General features: G+C 52.8%; 2 protein-coding genes across 4 annotated transcripts; one reads left to right on the top strand and one right to left on the bottom strand.

Moving 5' to 3' along the window:
- Positions 1-3,991: 3,991 nt before the first annotated feature.
- On the top strand, positions 3,992-10,042 carry POU5F1 (POU class 5 homeobox 1). Its single transcript, XM_003807331.5, has 5 exons — positions 3,992-4,459; positions 8,400-8,520; positions 8,754-8,884; positions 9,169-9,327; positions 9,512-10,042. Exons 1-5 carry the CDS (start codon positions 4,055-4,057, stop codon positions 9,776-9,778), a joined length of 1,083 nt encoding a protein of 360 aa, XP_003807379.1. The 5' UTR covers positions 3,992-4,054; the 3' UTR covers positions 9,779-10,042.
- A 512-nt stretch (positions 10,043-10,554) lies between these two features.
- On the bottom strand, positions 10,555-15,988 carry TCF19 (transcription factor 19). Of its 3 annotated transcripts, XM_063604784.1 has the most exons (5): positions 15,613-15,988; positions 15,300-15,438; positions 14,628-15,192; positions 12,332-12,890; positions 10,555-11,860 (listed from the first exon to the last, which is right to left on the bottom strand). In XM_063604784.1, exons 3-5 carry the CDS (start codon positions 14,863-14,865, stop codon positions 11,620-11,622), a joined length of 1,038 nt encoding a protein of 345 aa, XP_063460854.1. In that variant the 5' UTR covers positions 14,866-15,192; positions 15,300-15,438; positions 15,613-15,988; the 3' UTR covers positions 10,555-11,619. The 3 variants fall into 3 exon arrangements, with proteins under 3 accessions (XP_063460854.1, XP_063460853.1, XP_063460852.1); XM_063604783.1 differs by having other exon boundaries at positions 14,628-15,438; XM_063604782.1 differs by lacking the exon at positions 15,300-15,438.

Genomic DNA, 15,988 nt, shown 5'->3' with positions numbered 1-15,988 from the left:
AACCTGCCAGATTCCCCAGGAAGGATGCTTGGAGGTAGGTGGCAGGGTACAGGAAGGCCTATGCCAACTTCTCATTGAACACCACTCCCAGCTTTCCTACCCCCATTTCTCTTCACAGGTGTGCAGAGAAGTCTACATTCCCATGTCAAGTAAGTGGGGTGGGTAGATGGGAGGGTATATGAGAGCGGGGCAGCAATTTTATGTCTGAGTTGGAAGGAAGTTTAGAGTTCATTGAGTCCAAATCCTCTTTACTAGGTGAGGAAACTGAGGCACAGGAGGGGGAGGTGCCATTAGCCAGGGAGTCAGAGCCAGGACTTAGAACCTGGTCCATGCCTCCTAGTTTGTTCCTGACCAATCCTCCCAGCTCACCCACTCCTTTGGCTCTCACCTCTGACTCCCTACAGGCTATAGCTAGAGAGTTGACTCCTCTATTTGAGGTAAGAGTGTCTGGATTTGGGATAAGGTGACTTCAGTTTGCAGGTCTCATGGGGGAGATCAGAGGGTCCTTTGTTGAGAAGAGGGGACTTGGTCCACAGTGAGCAAAGGAATTTGTCTAAATTGCTATTAAGGGAGATCATCTCCCAAGGTGGGCCAAGCCTGAACCCTCAGCCCTCCATTTCTTCCCTTTCTTTTGCCTTCAGATTGACAGGCCTCGGAAGTCAAAATAAGTGGTTTCCTAGACCGGGTCGAGAGCAAGTCTCTATTGGTCCCAACTGAGTTTTTTCAGCTGGTTTTTCAACCAAACAGCACCTCATCTCCCAGTGAGGGGAAGGGAAGGCTGGGCTGACAGCAGCAAGGCTGCTCATCTCACCTCTCCCCACCCAGCCATGCCAGCCGCCACACCTGGTGGGGAGAGGTGGGCCTCACCTGGGTCCCCTGGCAGTGCTCTGTGAAGGGTCTTGACATTGCACTGTAATAATAAAGGTGTGTATGAAGTATCTTTTTATGGTGACTTTCTAAAACCCAGGGAATCATGGGACCAGTTCTGATGACTCAGCCTGGCTTCCAGTCTCCTCCAGGCCCAACGGTGGCCCCCAGCACTGGTTGGGGCCTGGGAGAGCTGGCCTTGGCTGAAGTGAAGCCACCTACCCTTCAGGCATAACAGGACAGTGAGAAGGAAGGAAAGCATGCCTCAACCTCCCATCAGCCCTGAGCACCCCAGAAGGGGGCCGGCTAGGAGTCTAGGCATGCAGGAGGCTGACCCCTGACTGGGCTCATATCCAGCCACAAGGCAGCCAGGGACCCAGGCACCCACCCCTTGTCTGCGTCCCTCTCGGGAATGGGCCTCTTGCCCAGGCCAGAAATACACCACCTACAGTACAAATTATAATCTAAAAACAAGAGGGTGGTGTTGAGTGGGGAAATTGGGGAAGGTGTTTTAGGAGCCACTAGGAAAATGGGCAGCAGGGACTCTCTGGACTGGCTTGGGAAGAGCACTTTTGGGGAACCTGGAGGATGGCAAGCTGAGAAACACTGGTGTGGAGATTCCAGCCAAATCCCAGGCCTGCCCCTCCCCCTCCTCTGAGAGGCCGTCTTCTTGGCAGACAGCAGAGAGATGCATGACAAAGGTGCCGTGATGGTTCTGTCCTGGGGATTGAGATGGCTGGGGAGGGGCCTCCTCCTGTTCCGAAGCATGTTCCTCCCACCCCCACCAGGCCCCATAATCTACCTGCCTTTTGGGCAGTTAAAGGCCGAGAAGTGAACACAGCTCCAACCCCACTGCCTTGTAGACCTTCCGGCAGACCTGTGGCAGGTATTGAAATGCACGCATACAATTAGGCTCAAAAAGTCTACACAGACAGGAGATGGGCACACGAACAGAGGCAACATAAGAGTGGGGAAAAGTCTCAAAAGACTCACGGATGCCACCAAGATGAAGACAGCTGGCCACGGGACACCCATCCCCTTAGAAGGCAGACAGAGCCACTGACCCCAGCAGACAAGCCCAGGCAGGGCTGAGCCTGGAGCCTGCAATGAGAAGCCTTACTTAAGTCGACAGAGGTCAGCGTGCCCAGTCCAGACCTGGCCTTCTGGCCTTCGAAGCTGTGGGGAGCCCTGGCCCAGAGCCCCCTCTGGAGCCCCCAGACTTACCCCAGGCCCTCCACTGAGATCAAGTTTTGGGAGCAGACAGACAAACATCATCCCTCACAGACAGGCATTCCGTTGGCTATTCTCTTGCAAACAGAATCAAGCACTAGACCAGCAGCATGAGCCTCAGGATACTCAGGCCAGGCCCAGAAAAACAGACCCTGAAGGGGAGCTTAGGGCAGCCTTCCTGCACCCCTCCACAAGTCACTCTCCACCTCCTCTGCGTCTTTCTGCCAGCCAGCCCCACTAAACAAAGCACATCCCTCAATCTGCCGGGCTGGGGGAGGGATGCACGATGAAGCTGGACGCCTGAGTCCCCCAGAGGAAGGAGGAACTAGATACCTAGGTCCCTGTGGGGGGCCCTTGGTGCCCGTCTGAGGCTCAGTCTTTGAGGGGATTGCAGAGGGGGGTTGCTGGAGCTCCTTTTAGCGTCTCTGAAGGGGATTCTGTGTGAGGGGATTGGGACTGGGGGGTTGGGGAGCAGGAAGCAGTCCCCAGGGGAGCCATCCAGGCCCATTCAAGGGTTGAGCACTTGTTTAGGGTTAGAGCTGCCCCCTCTGGGGACCGGGATTGTCCAGCCAAGGCCATTGTCCTGCCCCCTTCCCCCAGTCCCTCCCAGGCTTCTTTGAACCTGAAGTCAGATATTTTTTTCTCCACACCCCCCACCCCCTGGTTTTCCCCACCCAGGGCCTAGGGCTGGAGGCCTGGGCCAGGGAGGTGGGGGAGGGAGAACGGGGCCTACTGTGGTATTAGATGTCTGAGTTTTGGTTGAGAGGGGAGCAAGGAACCTGATGTGCAGGTTCCATAGTGGAGGGGGCCCAAAGCGGGTGTCTTATCACTCTGTTTCAGCAAAGGTTGGGAAACTGAGGCCCAGTCAGTCCAAAGTCTGGTCCCTTGAAGGGGAAGTGGGGGCCAACCCCTTAGTCTGTTAGATGAGGAGAGTCTGGAGTCTGATTCTGGAAGACGGAGGGGTGGGGGGATGGGGGGGTGGGGGGCTATAGCACGGAGGCCTTGTCTGGCAGTCTACTCTTGAAGATGGGGTGAAATTTGGCAGGCTGGGCAGATGGTGCCAGGCACCCAGGCTGCGGGGTGGCTGGATTTGGCCAGTATCGGGATGGGAATGCCTAGGATTCTGGATGGATCAGGAGAGGGCATAAGGGAGCAGCTGGCCATTGTGCTTATGGCTGTTGATGCATTGAGGGATAGCGCCACACACACATTCAATAAATTTGAGGAGCTGAGAGGGTGACTGGCCCCTGAAGGCACAGTGCCAGAGGTCTGTGGAGAGGGGGTCAAGCACCTGGGTTCCTGAAGAACATGGAGGTGTGGGAGTGATTCCAGACCGCTGGGATGTGCAGAGCCTGAGAGAGTGCCAGGGAGCGGGTTGGGAGTTGAAAGTTGGGTGTGGTGGCTCACGCCTTTAATCAAGACACTGGGAGGCAGAGGCGGGAGGATTTCTTGAGGACAGGAATTCAAGACCAGCCTGGGTAACATAGCAAGACCCCATCTCTACTAAAAATAAAAAAATTAACAGGGCATGGTGGTCCAAGCCTGTAGTCCCAGCCACTTAGGAGGCTGGGGCAGAAGGATTGCTTCGGCCCAGTAGATCGAGGCTACATTGAGCCATCATTGTACTCCATTGCACTCCAGTCTGGGCAACAAAGTGAGACCCTGTCTTAAAAAATAAAAATAAAAAAAGTTTCTGTGGGGGACCTGCACTGAGGTCCTGGAGGGGCGCCAGTTGTGTCTCCCGGTTTTCCCCTTCCACAGACACCATTGCCACCACCATTAGGCAAACATCCTTCGCCTCAGTTTCTCCCCCCACCTCCCTCTCCTCCACCCATCCAGGGGGCGGGGCCAGAGGTCAAGGCTAGTGGGTGGGACTGGGGAGGGAGAGAGGGGTTGAGTAGTCCCTTCGCAAGCCCTCATTTCACCAGGCCCCCGGCTTGGGGCGCCTTCCTTCCCCATGGCGGGACACCTGGCTTCGGATTTCGCCTTCTCGCCCCCTCCAGGTGGTGGAGGTGATGGGCCAGGGGGGCCGGAGCCGGGCTGGGTTGATCCTCGGACCTGGCTAAGCTTCCAAGGCCCTCCTGGAGGGCCAGGAATCGGGCCGGGGGTTGGGCCAGGCTCTGAGGTGTGGGGGATTCCCCCATGCCCCCCGCCGTATGAGTTCTGTGGGGGGATGGCGTACTGTGGGCCCCAGGTTGGAGTGGGGCTAGTGCCCCAAGGCGGCTTGGAGACCTCTCAGCCTGAGGGCGAAGCAGGAGTCGGGGTGGAGAGCAACTCCGATGGGGCCTCCCCGGAGCCCTGCACCGTCACCCCTGGTGCCGTGAAGCTGGAGAAGGAGAAGCTGGAGCAAAACCCGGAGGAGGCAAGTGAGCTTCGACGGGGTTGGGGTGTGGGGAGGTGGTCATGACAGGGCAGCCTGATGGGGAAGTGGTCACCTGCAGCTGCCCAGACCTGGCACCCAGGAGAGGAGCAGGCAGGGTCAGCTGCCCTGGCCAGGGAGGGGTGTGTATCAACTGAAGGCAGCCCTGGCAGGCAGGGGCCAGGTGGGAACTGGAAGCTGGATTTTGAAGAGACAACTGCAGGTGAGGGCAGAGCAGCCTGGGAGAGTCGGAAGCTGGCCCAGGCTGGCCTTTGCTCCGGCCCAGCCCTTGTCAGGGTCTCTCACATCTCCTAGGCCTGCCCAGGGTCTGGTCACTCATTACTGGCCCAGCACCAGACCCAGCTTGGGGTTGGTTTGAGCCCCTTTTCCCACCCTTAGTCCTGCTTGAAAATTTGACCCTTATCAGACCCAAGATTTTGGCCTTAGGGTTAAGCATAGCCTGAGGGCAAAAACAGTGCTCATTCCAGGATTATTGTTCCTGAAAGTCTAGGGTGTGACTCGTTTCTGATAGGATCTCCTGTTTGGGCTGTGTGTGTGCGCGTTGTGAGCTGGGTTTACCTCCAGTCAAGTATAGGGCTTGTCTTCCCCGGATCTCTGCCTCAGGCCAATGACTGGCCACTGTGTTAAGGTGCACACCCTGGCACCCCTTGTAGAAAGCTGGATTTTGATTGACTTCAGCCTCAGTTCCAAAGTTGTAAACAAGAAAAACGGTGAGAGATTTCTCCAGGCCATTTGCAAATATAGAGCTGCTGCGGGATTGAAGGCATCCAGCCCTGCTGAGGACTATTAAAGATGTATCTTCCAGTCCTCCAAGGCGACAAGTGTAAGCAATTAGAGATTAAATACTAAGCCTTGAGACCTCACAGAAAGGTGTGACTGGTTTCTGGAGTGACCGAGAAGCCCCAACCTCTTCGCAGGAGGTCACTGCTGAGCCTTGAATGATAATGGCGGCAATTGTGGTCCACTTCCTAAGTGCCTGGCTGTGTGCTCCGTTTATACATCATTATCTCATTAACCAGCACAAAATCTCCTAGGGGGAGGTATTATTATCCTATTTAACGGGTTTTAACTGCTAAATGATGATGAGGATTTGGACCAGTGTTTATTCCAAAACCCCAAAACAGAATTTGGAAAATCCAAGATAGCAGAGGGCATTTATCAGTTTGAGTTATTGGCTGAGCAGAAGTTGGGGATGAAAACAGCCTATTTGAAATTGGTATGATCAAGCACCATTGAAACACTTCCTTGAGGCTTCAGGACTACAAAAAGGCCTTGTTTTTTTCTCACTAGCTGTGCACCCGGCAGCCTCATATGGCGTGCCCCAGGGCTCAGTCCTTCAACCTCTGCTCTATCTACCCTTCCTTCCTCTCACCCACCCTCAAGGCTTAAATGCCATTTAGACACCAGATGACTACTGCGTTTTCTGTCTCTTGTGATGGCTCCCTGAACTGCTCCACCCTGATCACCCAGTTGCTCAAGGCCAAACCCAGTCATCCTCAGTTTCTTTCACGTCCTACATCCTATCCTTAAGAAACATCCTGAATCAATCACAACCTAACCCTGGCCTCAGCCACCATCATCTCCGCTGGGATTACCGCAGTAGCTTCTCAAATTATACTGCTTCCTTCCTACTGTCTGTGGCCAACACGTCAACTAGAGTCAGTGTTTTAAAAGGTGTGGCCAGGCACTTTGGGAGGCCGAGGCAGGCGAATCACCTGAGGTCGGGAGTTCGAGTCCAGCCTGACCAACATGGAGAAACCCCATCTCTACTAAAAATACAAAATTAGCTGGGCGTGGTGACGCATGCCTGTAATCTCAGCTACTCAGGAAGCTGAGGCAGGAGAATCGCTTGAACCTGGGAGGTGGAGGTTGCGGTGAGCCGAGATCGCGCCAGTGCACTCCAGCCTGGGCAACAAAAGCAAAACTCTCAAAAAAAAAAAAAAAAAGGTGAGGCTAGGTGCGGTGGTTCACACCTGTAATCCCAGCACTTTGGGAGGCCAAGGTGGACAGATCACTTGAGGTCTCCTGACCAGCCTGGCCAACATGGTGAAACCCCATATCTACTAAAAATACAAAAATTAGCCGGGCATGGTGGTGGGTGCCTGTAGTCCCAGCTACTCAGGCGGCTGAGGCAGAATAGCTTGAACCCAGAAGGCGGAGATTGCAGTGAGCCAAGTGTCACCCTCCTCCATAATCTCCTTCCCTCCTTTACCCTACTCCTATAGACTGCTTTATTTTTTTTTTTAATTTTTGAGATGGAGTCTCACTCTGTCCCTCAGGCTGGAGTGCAGTGGTGCGATCTCGGCTCACTGCAACCTCCACCTCCTAGGTTCAAGCAATTCTCCTGCCTCAGCCTCCTGAGTAGCTGGGATTATAGGGGAGCGCCATGATGCCCAGCTAATTTTTGTATTTTTAGTAGAGACAGAGTCTCACCATGTTGACCAGGCTAGTCTTGAACTCCTGACCTCAAGTGATCTACCCACCTCGGCCTCCCAAAGTGAAGGGATTACAGGCGTGACCACTGCGCCCGGACTGCTTTACTTTTTTCCATAACATTTTTTTTTTTTTAATAGAGGCAGCAGGGGTGGGAGAAGGGGCGGCACGGGTCTCACTATGTTACCCAGGCTGCTTTCCAACTCTTGGGCTCAAGCAGTCTGCCCACCTTGGCCTCCCAAAGTGCTAGGATTTACAGACATAAGCCACTGTGCCTGGCCATTTTTTATTTTATTTACTTTTTTATTTTTCAGAGTAGGAGTGGAAGTTTATTATTAAAAAGTTATAGGGCAGGGAAAAAAGGAAAGTGCACTTGGAAGAGATCCAAGTGGGCAACTTGAAGAACAAGTGCCAAATAGCACTTCTGTCATGCTGGATGTCAGGGCTCTTTGTCCACTTTTTATAGCCGCTGGCTTATAGAAGGTGCTCGATAAATCTCTTGAATTTAAAAATCAATTAGGATGCCTCTATAGTGAAAAAGATACAGTAAAGATGAGGGATAATCAATTTAAAAAATGAGGAGTAAGTACACACAAGGCACTTTATCCATTCTTATGACACCTGTTACTTTTTTGCTGTGTTTGTGTGTATGCATGCCATGTTATAGTTTGTGGGACCCTCAAAGCAAGCTGGGGAGAGTATATACTGAATTTAGCTTCTGAGACATGATGCTCTTCCTTTTTAATTAACCCAGAACTTAGCAGCTTATCTATTTCTCTAATCTCAAAACATCCTTAAACTGGGGGTGATACTTGAGTGAGAGAATTTTGCAGATATTAAATGAGCTATCTTCTTTTTTTTTTTTTTTTTTCTTTGAGACAGAGTCTTGCTCTGTCACCCAGGCTGGAGTGCAGTGGCGTGATCTCAGCTCACTGCAACCTCCGCCTCCCGGGTTCAAGTGATTCTCCTGCCTCAGCCTCCTGAGTAGCTGGGATTACAGGTGCGTGCCACCGTGCCCAGCTAATTTTTGTGTTTTTAGTAGAGACGGGGTTTCACCATGTTGGCCATGCTGGTCTTGAACTCCTGACCTCGTGATCTGCCCACCTCGGCCTCCCAAAGTGCTGGAATTATAGGCGTGAGCCACCGCGCCCAGCAAAGAGCTTCTAACCTTCATAACCTGACAGGTGTTCTCCTCGAGGCCAGGGTCTCTCTTTCTGTCCTTTCACGATGCTCTGCGTCCCTTGGATGTGCCAGTTTCTGGGGGAAGAGCAGTCCTTTGTTACATGCATGAGTCAGTGAACAGGGAATGGGTGAATGACATTTGTGGGTAGGTTATTTCTAGAAGTTAGGTGGGCAGCTTGGAAGGCAGAGGCACTTCTACAGACTATTCCTTGGGGCCACACGTAGGTTCTTGAATCCCGAATGAAAAGGGGAGATTGATAACTGGTGTGTTTATGTTCTTACAAGTCTTCTGCCTTTTAAAATCCAGTCCCAGGACATCAAAGCTCTGCAGAAAGAACTCGAGCAATTTGCCAAGCTCCTGAAGCAGAAGAGGATCACCCTGGGATATACACAGGCCGATGTGGGGCTCACCCTGGGGGTTCTATTTGGTGGGTTCCCCTCTGCAGATTCTGACCACATCTCCCCTCTAAGGAGTATCCCTGAACCTAGTGGGGAGGGGCAGGGGCAGACTCTACCCTCACCCATGAAGAGGAGTAGGGAGAGGGAGAAGATGCTTGGGCTTTGAGCTCCCTCTGGGAAGAGGTGGGAAGCTTGGATCTCAGGGTCACAAGGGCCGTGCGTGCTCCCTCACTTTGCTTCTCTTTTGACTGGCCTCCCCCAGGGAAGGTATTCAGCCAAACGACCATCTGCCGCTTTGAGGCTCTGCAGCTTAGCTTCAAGAACATGTGTAAGCTGCGGCCCTTGCTGCAGAAGTGGGTGGAGGAAGCTGACAACAATGAAAATCTTCAGGAGGTGAGGGTGGGAGGGGGATACCCGGGGACCTTCCCTTTCTTGGCCTAATTTCCATTGCTTCCATCCCTGGCTCATAGCTCTCCGTCTTTGGTGCAGTGGTTCTCAGTGGGATGGAGTGAAATTCCTCAGTTCTGCTGGGATAAGGTCCAGAGCCAACCCTTCCAGGATCCTGCCTTTTCACACCACCACCTGGCTCTGCTGACACATCTAGTCACAGACCCCTGTGATGCTGTTACTCAGCAAGTCCAAAGCTTGCCCTTGTCACCCCCTTCCCACCTGCACAGATATGCAAAGCAGAAACCCTCGTGCAGGCCCGAAAGAGAAAGCGAACCAGTATCGAGAACCGAGTGAGAGGCAACCTGGAGAATTTGTTCCTGCAGTGCCCGAAACCCACACTGCAGCAGATCAGCCACATCGCCCAGCAGCTTGGGCTCGAGAAGGATGTGAGTGCCATGTCTCTTTGCGGGCTCCATCTCTTTCCCCTGTCACCACCTCGCTTTCCCTAGCTCTGGCTCCTCCTCCAACTGCTCTAGGGCTGTTGGCTTTGGACAGAATGTCCAAGCAGAGTCAGGCCCGTCTCTCAGCTCATTGTCTAATGTCATTCTCCTTTCTGTCATTCACTTGCAGGTGGTCCGAGTGTGGTTCTGTAACCGGCGCCAGAAGGGCAAGCGATCAAGCAGTGACTATGCACAACGAGAGGATTTTGAGGCTGCTGGGTCTCCTTTCTCAGGGGGACCAGTGTCCTTTCCTCTGGCCCCAGGGCCCCATTTTGGTACCCCAGGCTATGGGAGCCCTCACTTCACTGCACTGTACTCCTCGGTCCCTTTCCCTGAGGGGGAAGCCTTTCCCCCTGTCTCCGTCACCACTCTGGGCTCTCCCATGCATTCAAACTGAGGTGCCTGCCCTTCTAGGAATGGGGGACAGGGGGAGGGGAGGAGCTAGGGAAAGAAAACCTGGAGTTTGTGCCAGGGTTTTTGGGATTAAGTTCTTCATTCACTAAGGAAGGAATTGGGAACACAAAGGGTGGGGGCAGGGGAGTTTGGGGCAACTGGTTGGAGGGAAGGTGAAGTTCAATGATGCTCTTGATTTTAATCCCACATCATGTATCACTTTTTTCTTAAATAAAGAAGCCTGGGACACAGTAGATAGACACACTTATCTTGGTTTGTCCTTCAGTTACTGAGGTGGGGATGGGAATATCCAATGCTCATACCCAAGTGACCCTGAAACTAAGGTGCCATTTACACTCCTTAAGAGGGAGAGCTGGGATTGCAGCCAAGTTTATTTGTACAGGGCCCTGTGATAGGCTAGTTTTGCCCATAGACTCAGTCACCATGTAGCTGTTACCTGTTCAGAGCTGGCTTTTTGCTTTCCCACCCTACTCTGGAATTCTTAAATGGCTTTAAACTTAGAAATCATCTTATTTCTGTTGAACCTAGATCACCCCAACCAGAAACTTCTACTAATACTTTGTGCTTTCTTGATACCAGGGTCTATTTGGTTTCCACTTAAGGTTTTTGCATACTCTGCCCATAAGTGACTCATTAGTTACTCAAGTTTTATTCCTGGCTCTGCCACTAGTTCATTAGGGGTCTTTGCCCGAGTCATTTCTTCCATGTAAAAAAACTTGGGCTCATTAAATCTAGGTAGGAAAGGGCGGATGTGGCAGGTTTTAATAGAACAGGTCAAGATAAGTCTTTATTTCTATAGAAATGATGCTTTGACAATAGTTTGGCTTGGTGTAAGGCTCACAAAAGAAAATCACATGTACCATGTGTGGGTTAAGCGGTTTGATTCACACTGGACCAGGCCAGCCCAGTTGCCCTCTGCTGTGTCCACCCGTGGAGTGGAGCTGTGTCACAGCCATCACACTGGTAAACTGTAGCTGGTTTACCAGGCTTTCTCTTGCCCTGACGGTACAGGTGAAGCCTGTAAATAAATCTTCTGCTATCTTTGTGAACTTAACCAAATCCCAGTTACCTTATTTAAATGGCAATAGATCTGTTTTCCCTTAAACTAGAAACCTTAATTACCTGTATTCCTACCTCCAGCTCAACCCATATATTTGCACCTTTCCAGTAAGCAGGTTTGTATTTCCATCTCTCCCCTTCCCCTAAGATTCTGAATTAGTTCTCCAGACCTTGCCAAGCACATTCTCCCTGGAAAGCAAGGAATATCACAGACCCATAAGAAGAGTAAATGCCCAGGAGTGAATGAAGCGGCTTGTCCTTGACTTGGAAATAAAAGCAAAGCTGTGAAAAGCCAGGTCACTACGATTTTGTTGGCAGCAGGACTAGCCACAGAGTAGGGAAGTTTTGGGGCCAGGCCCTAGGTTTTCCCAGAATGCCTTGGGTGATGCCACCAAGAACCTTAAGAACTCCCTCTTACATTTTCCATCGGTTGCAGGCATGGCTTTTGCAACTGATAGGTGCTCTGACTACAGATATTCTGGTGTCCATGGCAACATGGCCTTATAGCTTGTAATAGTGGGAACTTCCAGCTCACTGGCAATTTCCTGGAGGTGGCAATATCTTTGGCAGGAAACCATCTCTTCTGTCACCTTGGCCACCAGGGTCTGCTCCAGGCCCTGAATGAGTCCACATCAATCCACCCTTCTTCCCTGTAGTCATTCCCTCCTGGGGAGGGAAGGGAAGGGGGGTATTTATCAGACCCATTTGCTCGCTGCTGTGTCTACTCATGGGCAGGTGTGTCCGATGGTGCCTTGGCGGTGGACCTTAGGTCTGGATGCCAGCCCGGCACCCTGGGCATCGGAAGTCAGCCTCCCTGGCAGCCTGGATGCTGCAGCCAACACAGGCCACATGGAACCAGACGTCACAGCCATCACACTGAACCCAGGCCACTGTCTCTTCCTGGGGCAGGCAGCAACAAGGAGCTGCACAGGGCTCCCCGCCCCCAACTGCAGGGGGAGCCACGGGAGCGCTCACTGGGTACTTCCGAGGACGGCCACGTCGATTTCTGAAGGAAGTGACACAGACACAAGGGTCACCGGAAACCTGTAGGAGAAGGCCTAGACCTTGCCACCCTATGGCTGGTCATAGGGTGAGGCCACAGAGGCACAGTGGTCTGAGAACTAAGGTGAGCCTGGACTCTGTCCTTAAAAACACATAGGGTGGGCCTAAAAACCTCTAGTGTGAGCCTGAAAGTTCCCCATCCTTAGGCACTAGAAGAATGGGGTTAAAGCCATATGAATGTAAAAAGCAGGACATGCTCACTCTGGTTGTTTTATAAGCACTGACCCACCCCACCTCTCATGTTCTCCTGCACATATTTTTCTTTTCCTATCAGAGCTAACCCAGGTCTTGCCACTCCATCTATTCCTCCTCCGGTGCCCATCCGCCCAGGCAGGGGGACCTCCTCACAGCCTAGGGATACAAGGAATCGAAAAGCAGTAAAACACTGAAAGGGCCAAGTGAGGACTCCACTTACCCAGTGGGAGTCAGTGGGGCTTTGTCTACACGGAGTTTCTTCCTGCGCTCCATAAGGACCGGTGGCGGGTTCTCAGGAGGCTCACTCTCATCATCCAGTTCCGCCAACACTCGGTGAACAGATTTCCTCCGATTGCGTTGGGGTGGAGCAGAAGGCGTGGTCCCCACTTCCCCAGGTGGGGCAGGAACAGGCAGGCTCTTTGGTCCACCCCAACTAGGGGAGAAGGTGAGGGGCTGGGGCCGGAGCTTGCTGAGGCTGCCTATGGAGTTCAGGATCAGTGTGGCCTTGGGGGCAGGGGAGAGGGTGCTGAGAGGCCGCTGTGGAGCCCCCTGCGAGGGCAGCATAGGCCGGAAACCAGCCCCAACCCGGGCTTCTCCCCTAGACCGTGGGATGGTAATGGCAGCAAAGTCCTGAGGCTTGACTCGTACTTGTTGGAACATGAAGTAGAACTCCGAGGGGCTGGTTCCTGGGGGCCCTTCAGGGCCAAAGGTCAGGAGGTCTCCATCACTCAATTCCAGCCTGTGACCTCTTGGGAGTCGGACATTATTGACCAAAGTACCTGTTGATGGTGGGGCACCAGGCAAATACGGAGGACAAAAACAGGAATGACCAGAGTCAGGAGTGGAGAAATCTGTATGATTTCTGGGGAAGAATATGAAACTGTAGTCAGATTCTCCCTCACATCCTAAGCCCCTCAGCAGGTGACAGGTACCAGGCAGTACGCTCCTTGTCAGCTAGGAACAAGTCTGTGTTTCTTGTGCTTTCCTACAAAGGATCCCTGCGCTCACTGTCCTAAGGTCCAATTTTCTTTCTTTCTTCTTTTTTTTCTTTCTTTCTTTCTTTTTTTTTTTGAGATAGAGTTTTGCTCTATTGCCCAGGCTGGAGTGCAGTAGTGCAATCTCAGCTCACTGCACTCCGCCTCCCAGGTTCAAGCAATTCTCCTGCCTCAGCCTCCTGAGTAGCTGGGATTACAGGCATGTGCCACCACGTCTGGCTAATTTTTTTATTTTTAGCAGAGACAGGGTTTTACCATGTTGGCCAGGCTGGTCTCATACTCCTGACCTCCTGATCTGCCCGCCTCAGCCTCCCAAAGTGCTGGGATTACAGGCGTGAGCCACCGTGCCCCGCCCTAAGGTCCAGTTTTCAAACATGCTCACTCTCCCCCAGCTCCAGCTCGTTCAGATCCTAGCTCTACCACTTACCAGTTATGTGACCCTGGGCAAGCTTTTTGTTTGTTTGTTTGAGATGGAGTCTCGCTCTGTCGCCCAAGCTGGAGTGCAGTGGTGCGATCTCAGCTCACTGCAACCTCCGCCTCCCGGGTTCAAGTGATTCTCCTGCTTCAGCCTCCTGAGTAGCTGGGGTTACAGGTGCACGCCACCACACCTGGCTAATTTTTGTATTTTTTTTTTCAGTACAGATGGGGTTTCAACATGTTGGTCAGGCTGGTCTCGAACTCCTGACCTCGTGATCTGCCCATCTCGGCCTCCCAAAGTGCTGGGATTACAGGCGTGAGCCACCGCGCCCAGCCTTTTTTAAAAAAATTAATTAATTTTTTGGTAGAGACAGGTTTTCACCATGTTGCCCAGGCTGGTCTCGAACTCCTGAGCTCAAGTGATCCACCCTGCCTTAGCCTCCCAAAGTGCTGGATTACAGGTGTAAACCACCATGCCCAGCCCTGGACAAGTTCCTTAACCTCTTTGTGCCTCATTTTCCTTTACTGTAAATGAGGATAATATTAGTACCACCTACATTCAATACACTTAAAATAGTGCCTGGCTCATAACAGTAAGCACTAGATGAATGTTGGCTACTATAGTCTAATAACCACAACACTCCTACAGCTGACTTTACCAAGAGGCAGTGGCAGAACTCAAATGTGAATCTAGGCTTTCTGAGGCTAATTGCCTCAAGTCAGGGAGAAAGACACATGCCCAGATTATTAAAAACATTATTCAACATAGAACTGCCCTAACCCAGGAACAGAGTGCCTCAGCAAAGCTGGAAACTGAATCAAGTCTAAACTTGGCCTCTAGTGGCCTCAGAACATCCCCACTGTGACATCTTTCTGATGATACCCCAGGTCCTGTATGAGCTAAACGGGACCAAAAAGGGTCAGTCTGGCAGAGAGCTTCTGACTGTGCACACTTCTGGTGGGAAGATGAAGGTCTGGACCACGACCATCCATCCGATCTGATGGGAGTATGGGAGGCAGGCAGCAGGGTCTTGTGGAGACCTTACTCATTCCAGCCTGGCGCTTCAACCACCCAGGGGCAAAGCTGCCCTGCTTAATGCTCACCTTGGCTGCTGTGGTCTTCCAGGCTGACCCTCCAATCATCACCCCGGGGCTCGGCATGCAGTTCGGCGTGGATCCCAGAGATCAGGCCAGGCTCCTGCTGGGGCCGCAGAGCCACATCACACAGGTCGGCCCTGTGGCCCAAGCGATAGGTGCAGCCAGCCCCGGCGGGGGGGTGGAAGGTGTAGAGATCACCGCCCCTGCCGCCCCCTATGCGCAGCAGTTGGAAGCAGGGCAGCATGGGCGGTGCCCCCTCTGCACCACCTCTTCCACTTCAGGCATCCATTTCCTTTCCCACTCCTGGGCCACGCACCGCTGGCTTAAGTTCGCTTCCCAGTCTGATGCAAACTTGAGTTGTGCTGTATGCGGTTTCAACTTTGAGCACACTACCTGAATAGCCCAAATTCAGAGTGCAAGCAGCCTAGGACTCAATGCAAAATTGGTTAAGCCGACTTGCAAATGAAAAATTCCAGGAAGGTCTCCGTGCAATGCAAACTCAGGAACACGTCCTATGGCACCTCACTTGAGCTGGATCCTCAGATCGCAAAATATTTGGGGAGCCTCCAATCTGCAAGGCAAGGATACTTTAGGCAGCTCCTGTGTGTGTCGGGGTGGCGGGGCGCGGGGAAGGAGGTCCTGTTATACACACGTCTACGTGCAATACGAACATATCACCTCTGTGTAATTCGGAGAAGAGCAGCTTCTTCCTGTCAAACTTGCTTATCCTAATAGAGCACTCCTGCTTGCCTGCGCCCCGATCTTCTGGCCAATCCCTCACTCATAACTAGTTGAACCTCCGAGGGCAATGAATCCACTGTCATCCCCCAAAAGAAAGTGCAAACGAGTCCTTAAGTACTCCAACAAATTGGACCTAAACCCCTACTTCCCGGCTTCTCTAGGTGGGATAAAAACAGGAAGGAGCTCCCCGCGATCATGCAAGGCATACCCGGCCTTTTCCCACTCCGCCCCAGCCCCGTTTCGGATCTACCCGCGCGGCGCAGTCTCCGAGTAGCCTCCTCTTCAAGCAGTGCCAGCCTGTGCGGCGGGTCCCGGGACCCCTTGGGCTCCTCGGCCGGAGCCGACGTTGCTGCATCTGTTTGACAGCCAAGAAGCCGGGGCCAGGAGGGGCGCGGCCTCTGCGCGCGGGCAGCGCCTACCCCTCCTTCGGAATTCCCGGGCCCGAACTTCGCGCCGAGCGAGCCCGCCCCTGTGCCGTTTCCGATTGGCCAGCTCATTTGTTCTCTTCCGCGCCATTGGACAGCGCCCCAAGATCTCCCGCCTTCCACTTTTTCTGATTAGTTCACAAGTTTTCCCGGGTTGCCGCAGTGAGGAGGAGCCGCCTGGGCGCGGAGATGCTCCGACGC

This window comes from Pan paniscus, chromosome 5, assembly GCF_029289425.2.
Source record: "Pan paniscus chromosome 5, NHGRI_mPanPan1-v2.0_pri, whole genome shotgun sequence".
Classification (NCBI taxonomy): Eukaryota; Metazoa; Chordata; class Mammalia; order Primates; family Hominidae; genus Pan; species Pan paniscus.
The sequence above is the reverse complement of the archived record's forward strand: the minus strand, read 5'-3'. Positions and strand labels throughout refer to the sequence as shown.

Excerpts from the sequence above, each read along its gene's own strand:
- POU5F1 (XM_003807331.5), top strand. The coding sequence starts at position 4,055 with ATGGCGGGACACCTGGCTTCGGATTTCGCCTTCTCGCCCCCTCCAGGT. Across the intron at positions 8,521-8,753 it reads CACCCTGGGGGTTCTATTTG|GGAAGGTATTCAGCCAAACG; the intron begins GTGGGTTCCCCT and ends GGCCTCCCCCAG. Across the intron at positions 9,328-9,511 it reads AGCTTGGGCTCGAGAAGGAT|GTGGTCCGAGTGTGGTTCTG; the intron begins GTGAGTGCCATG and ends ATTCACTTGCAG.
- TCF19 (XM_063604783.1), bottom strand. The coding sequence starts at position 14,865 with ATGCTGCCCTGCTTCCAACTGCTGCGCATAGGGGGCGGCAGGGGCGGT. Across the intron at positions 12,891-14,627 it reads GGAAGACCACAGCAGCCAAG|GTACTTTGGTCAATAATGTC; the intron begins GTGAGCATTAAG and ends CACCATCAACAG. Across the intron at positions 11,861-12,331 it reads GCCCCACTGACTCCCACTGG|AAATCGACGTGGCCGTCCTC; the intron begins GTAAGTGGAGTC and ends CACTTCCTTCAG.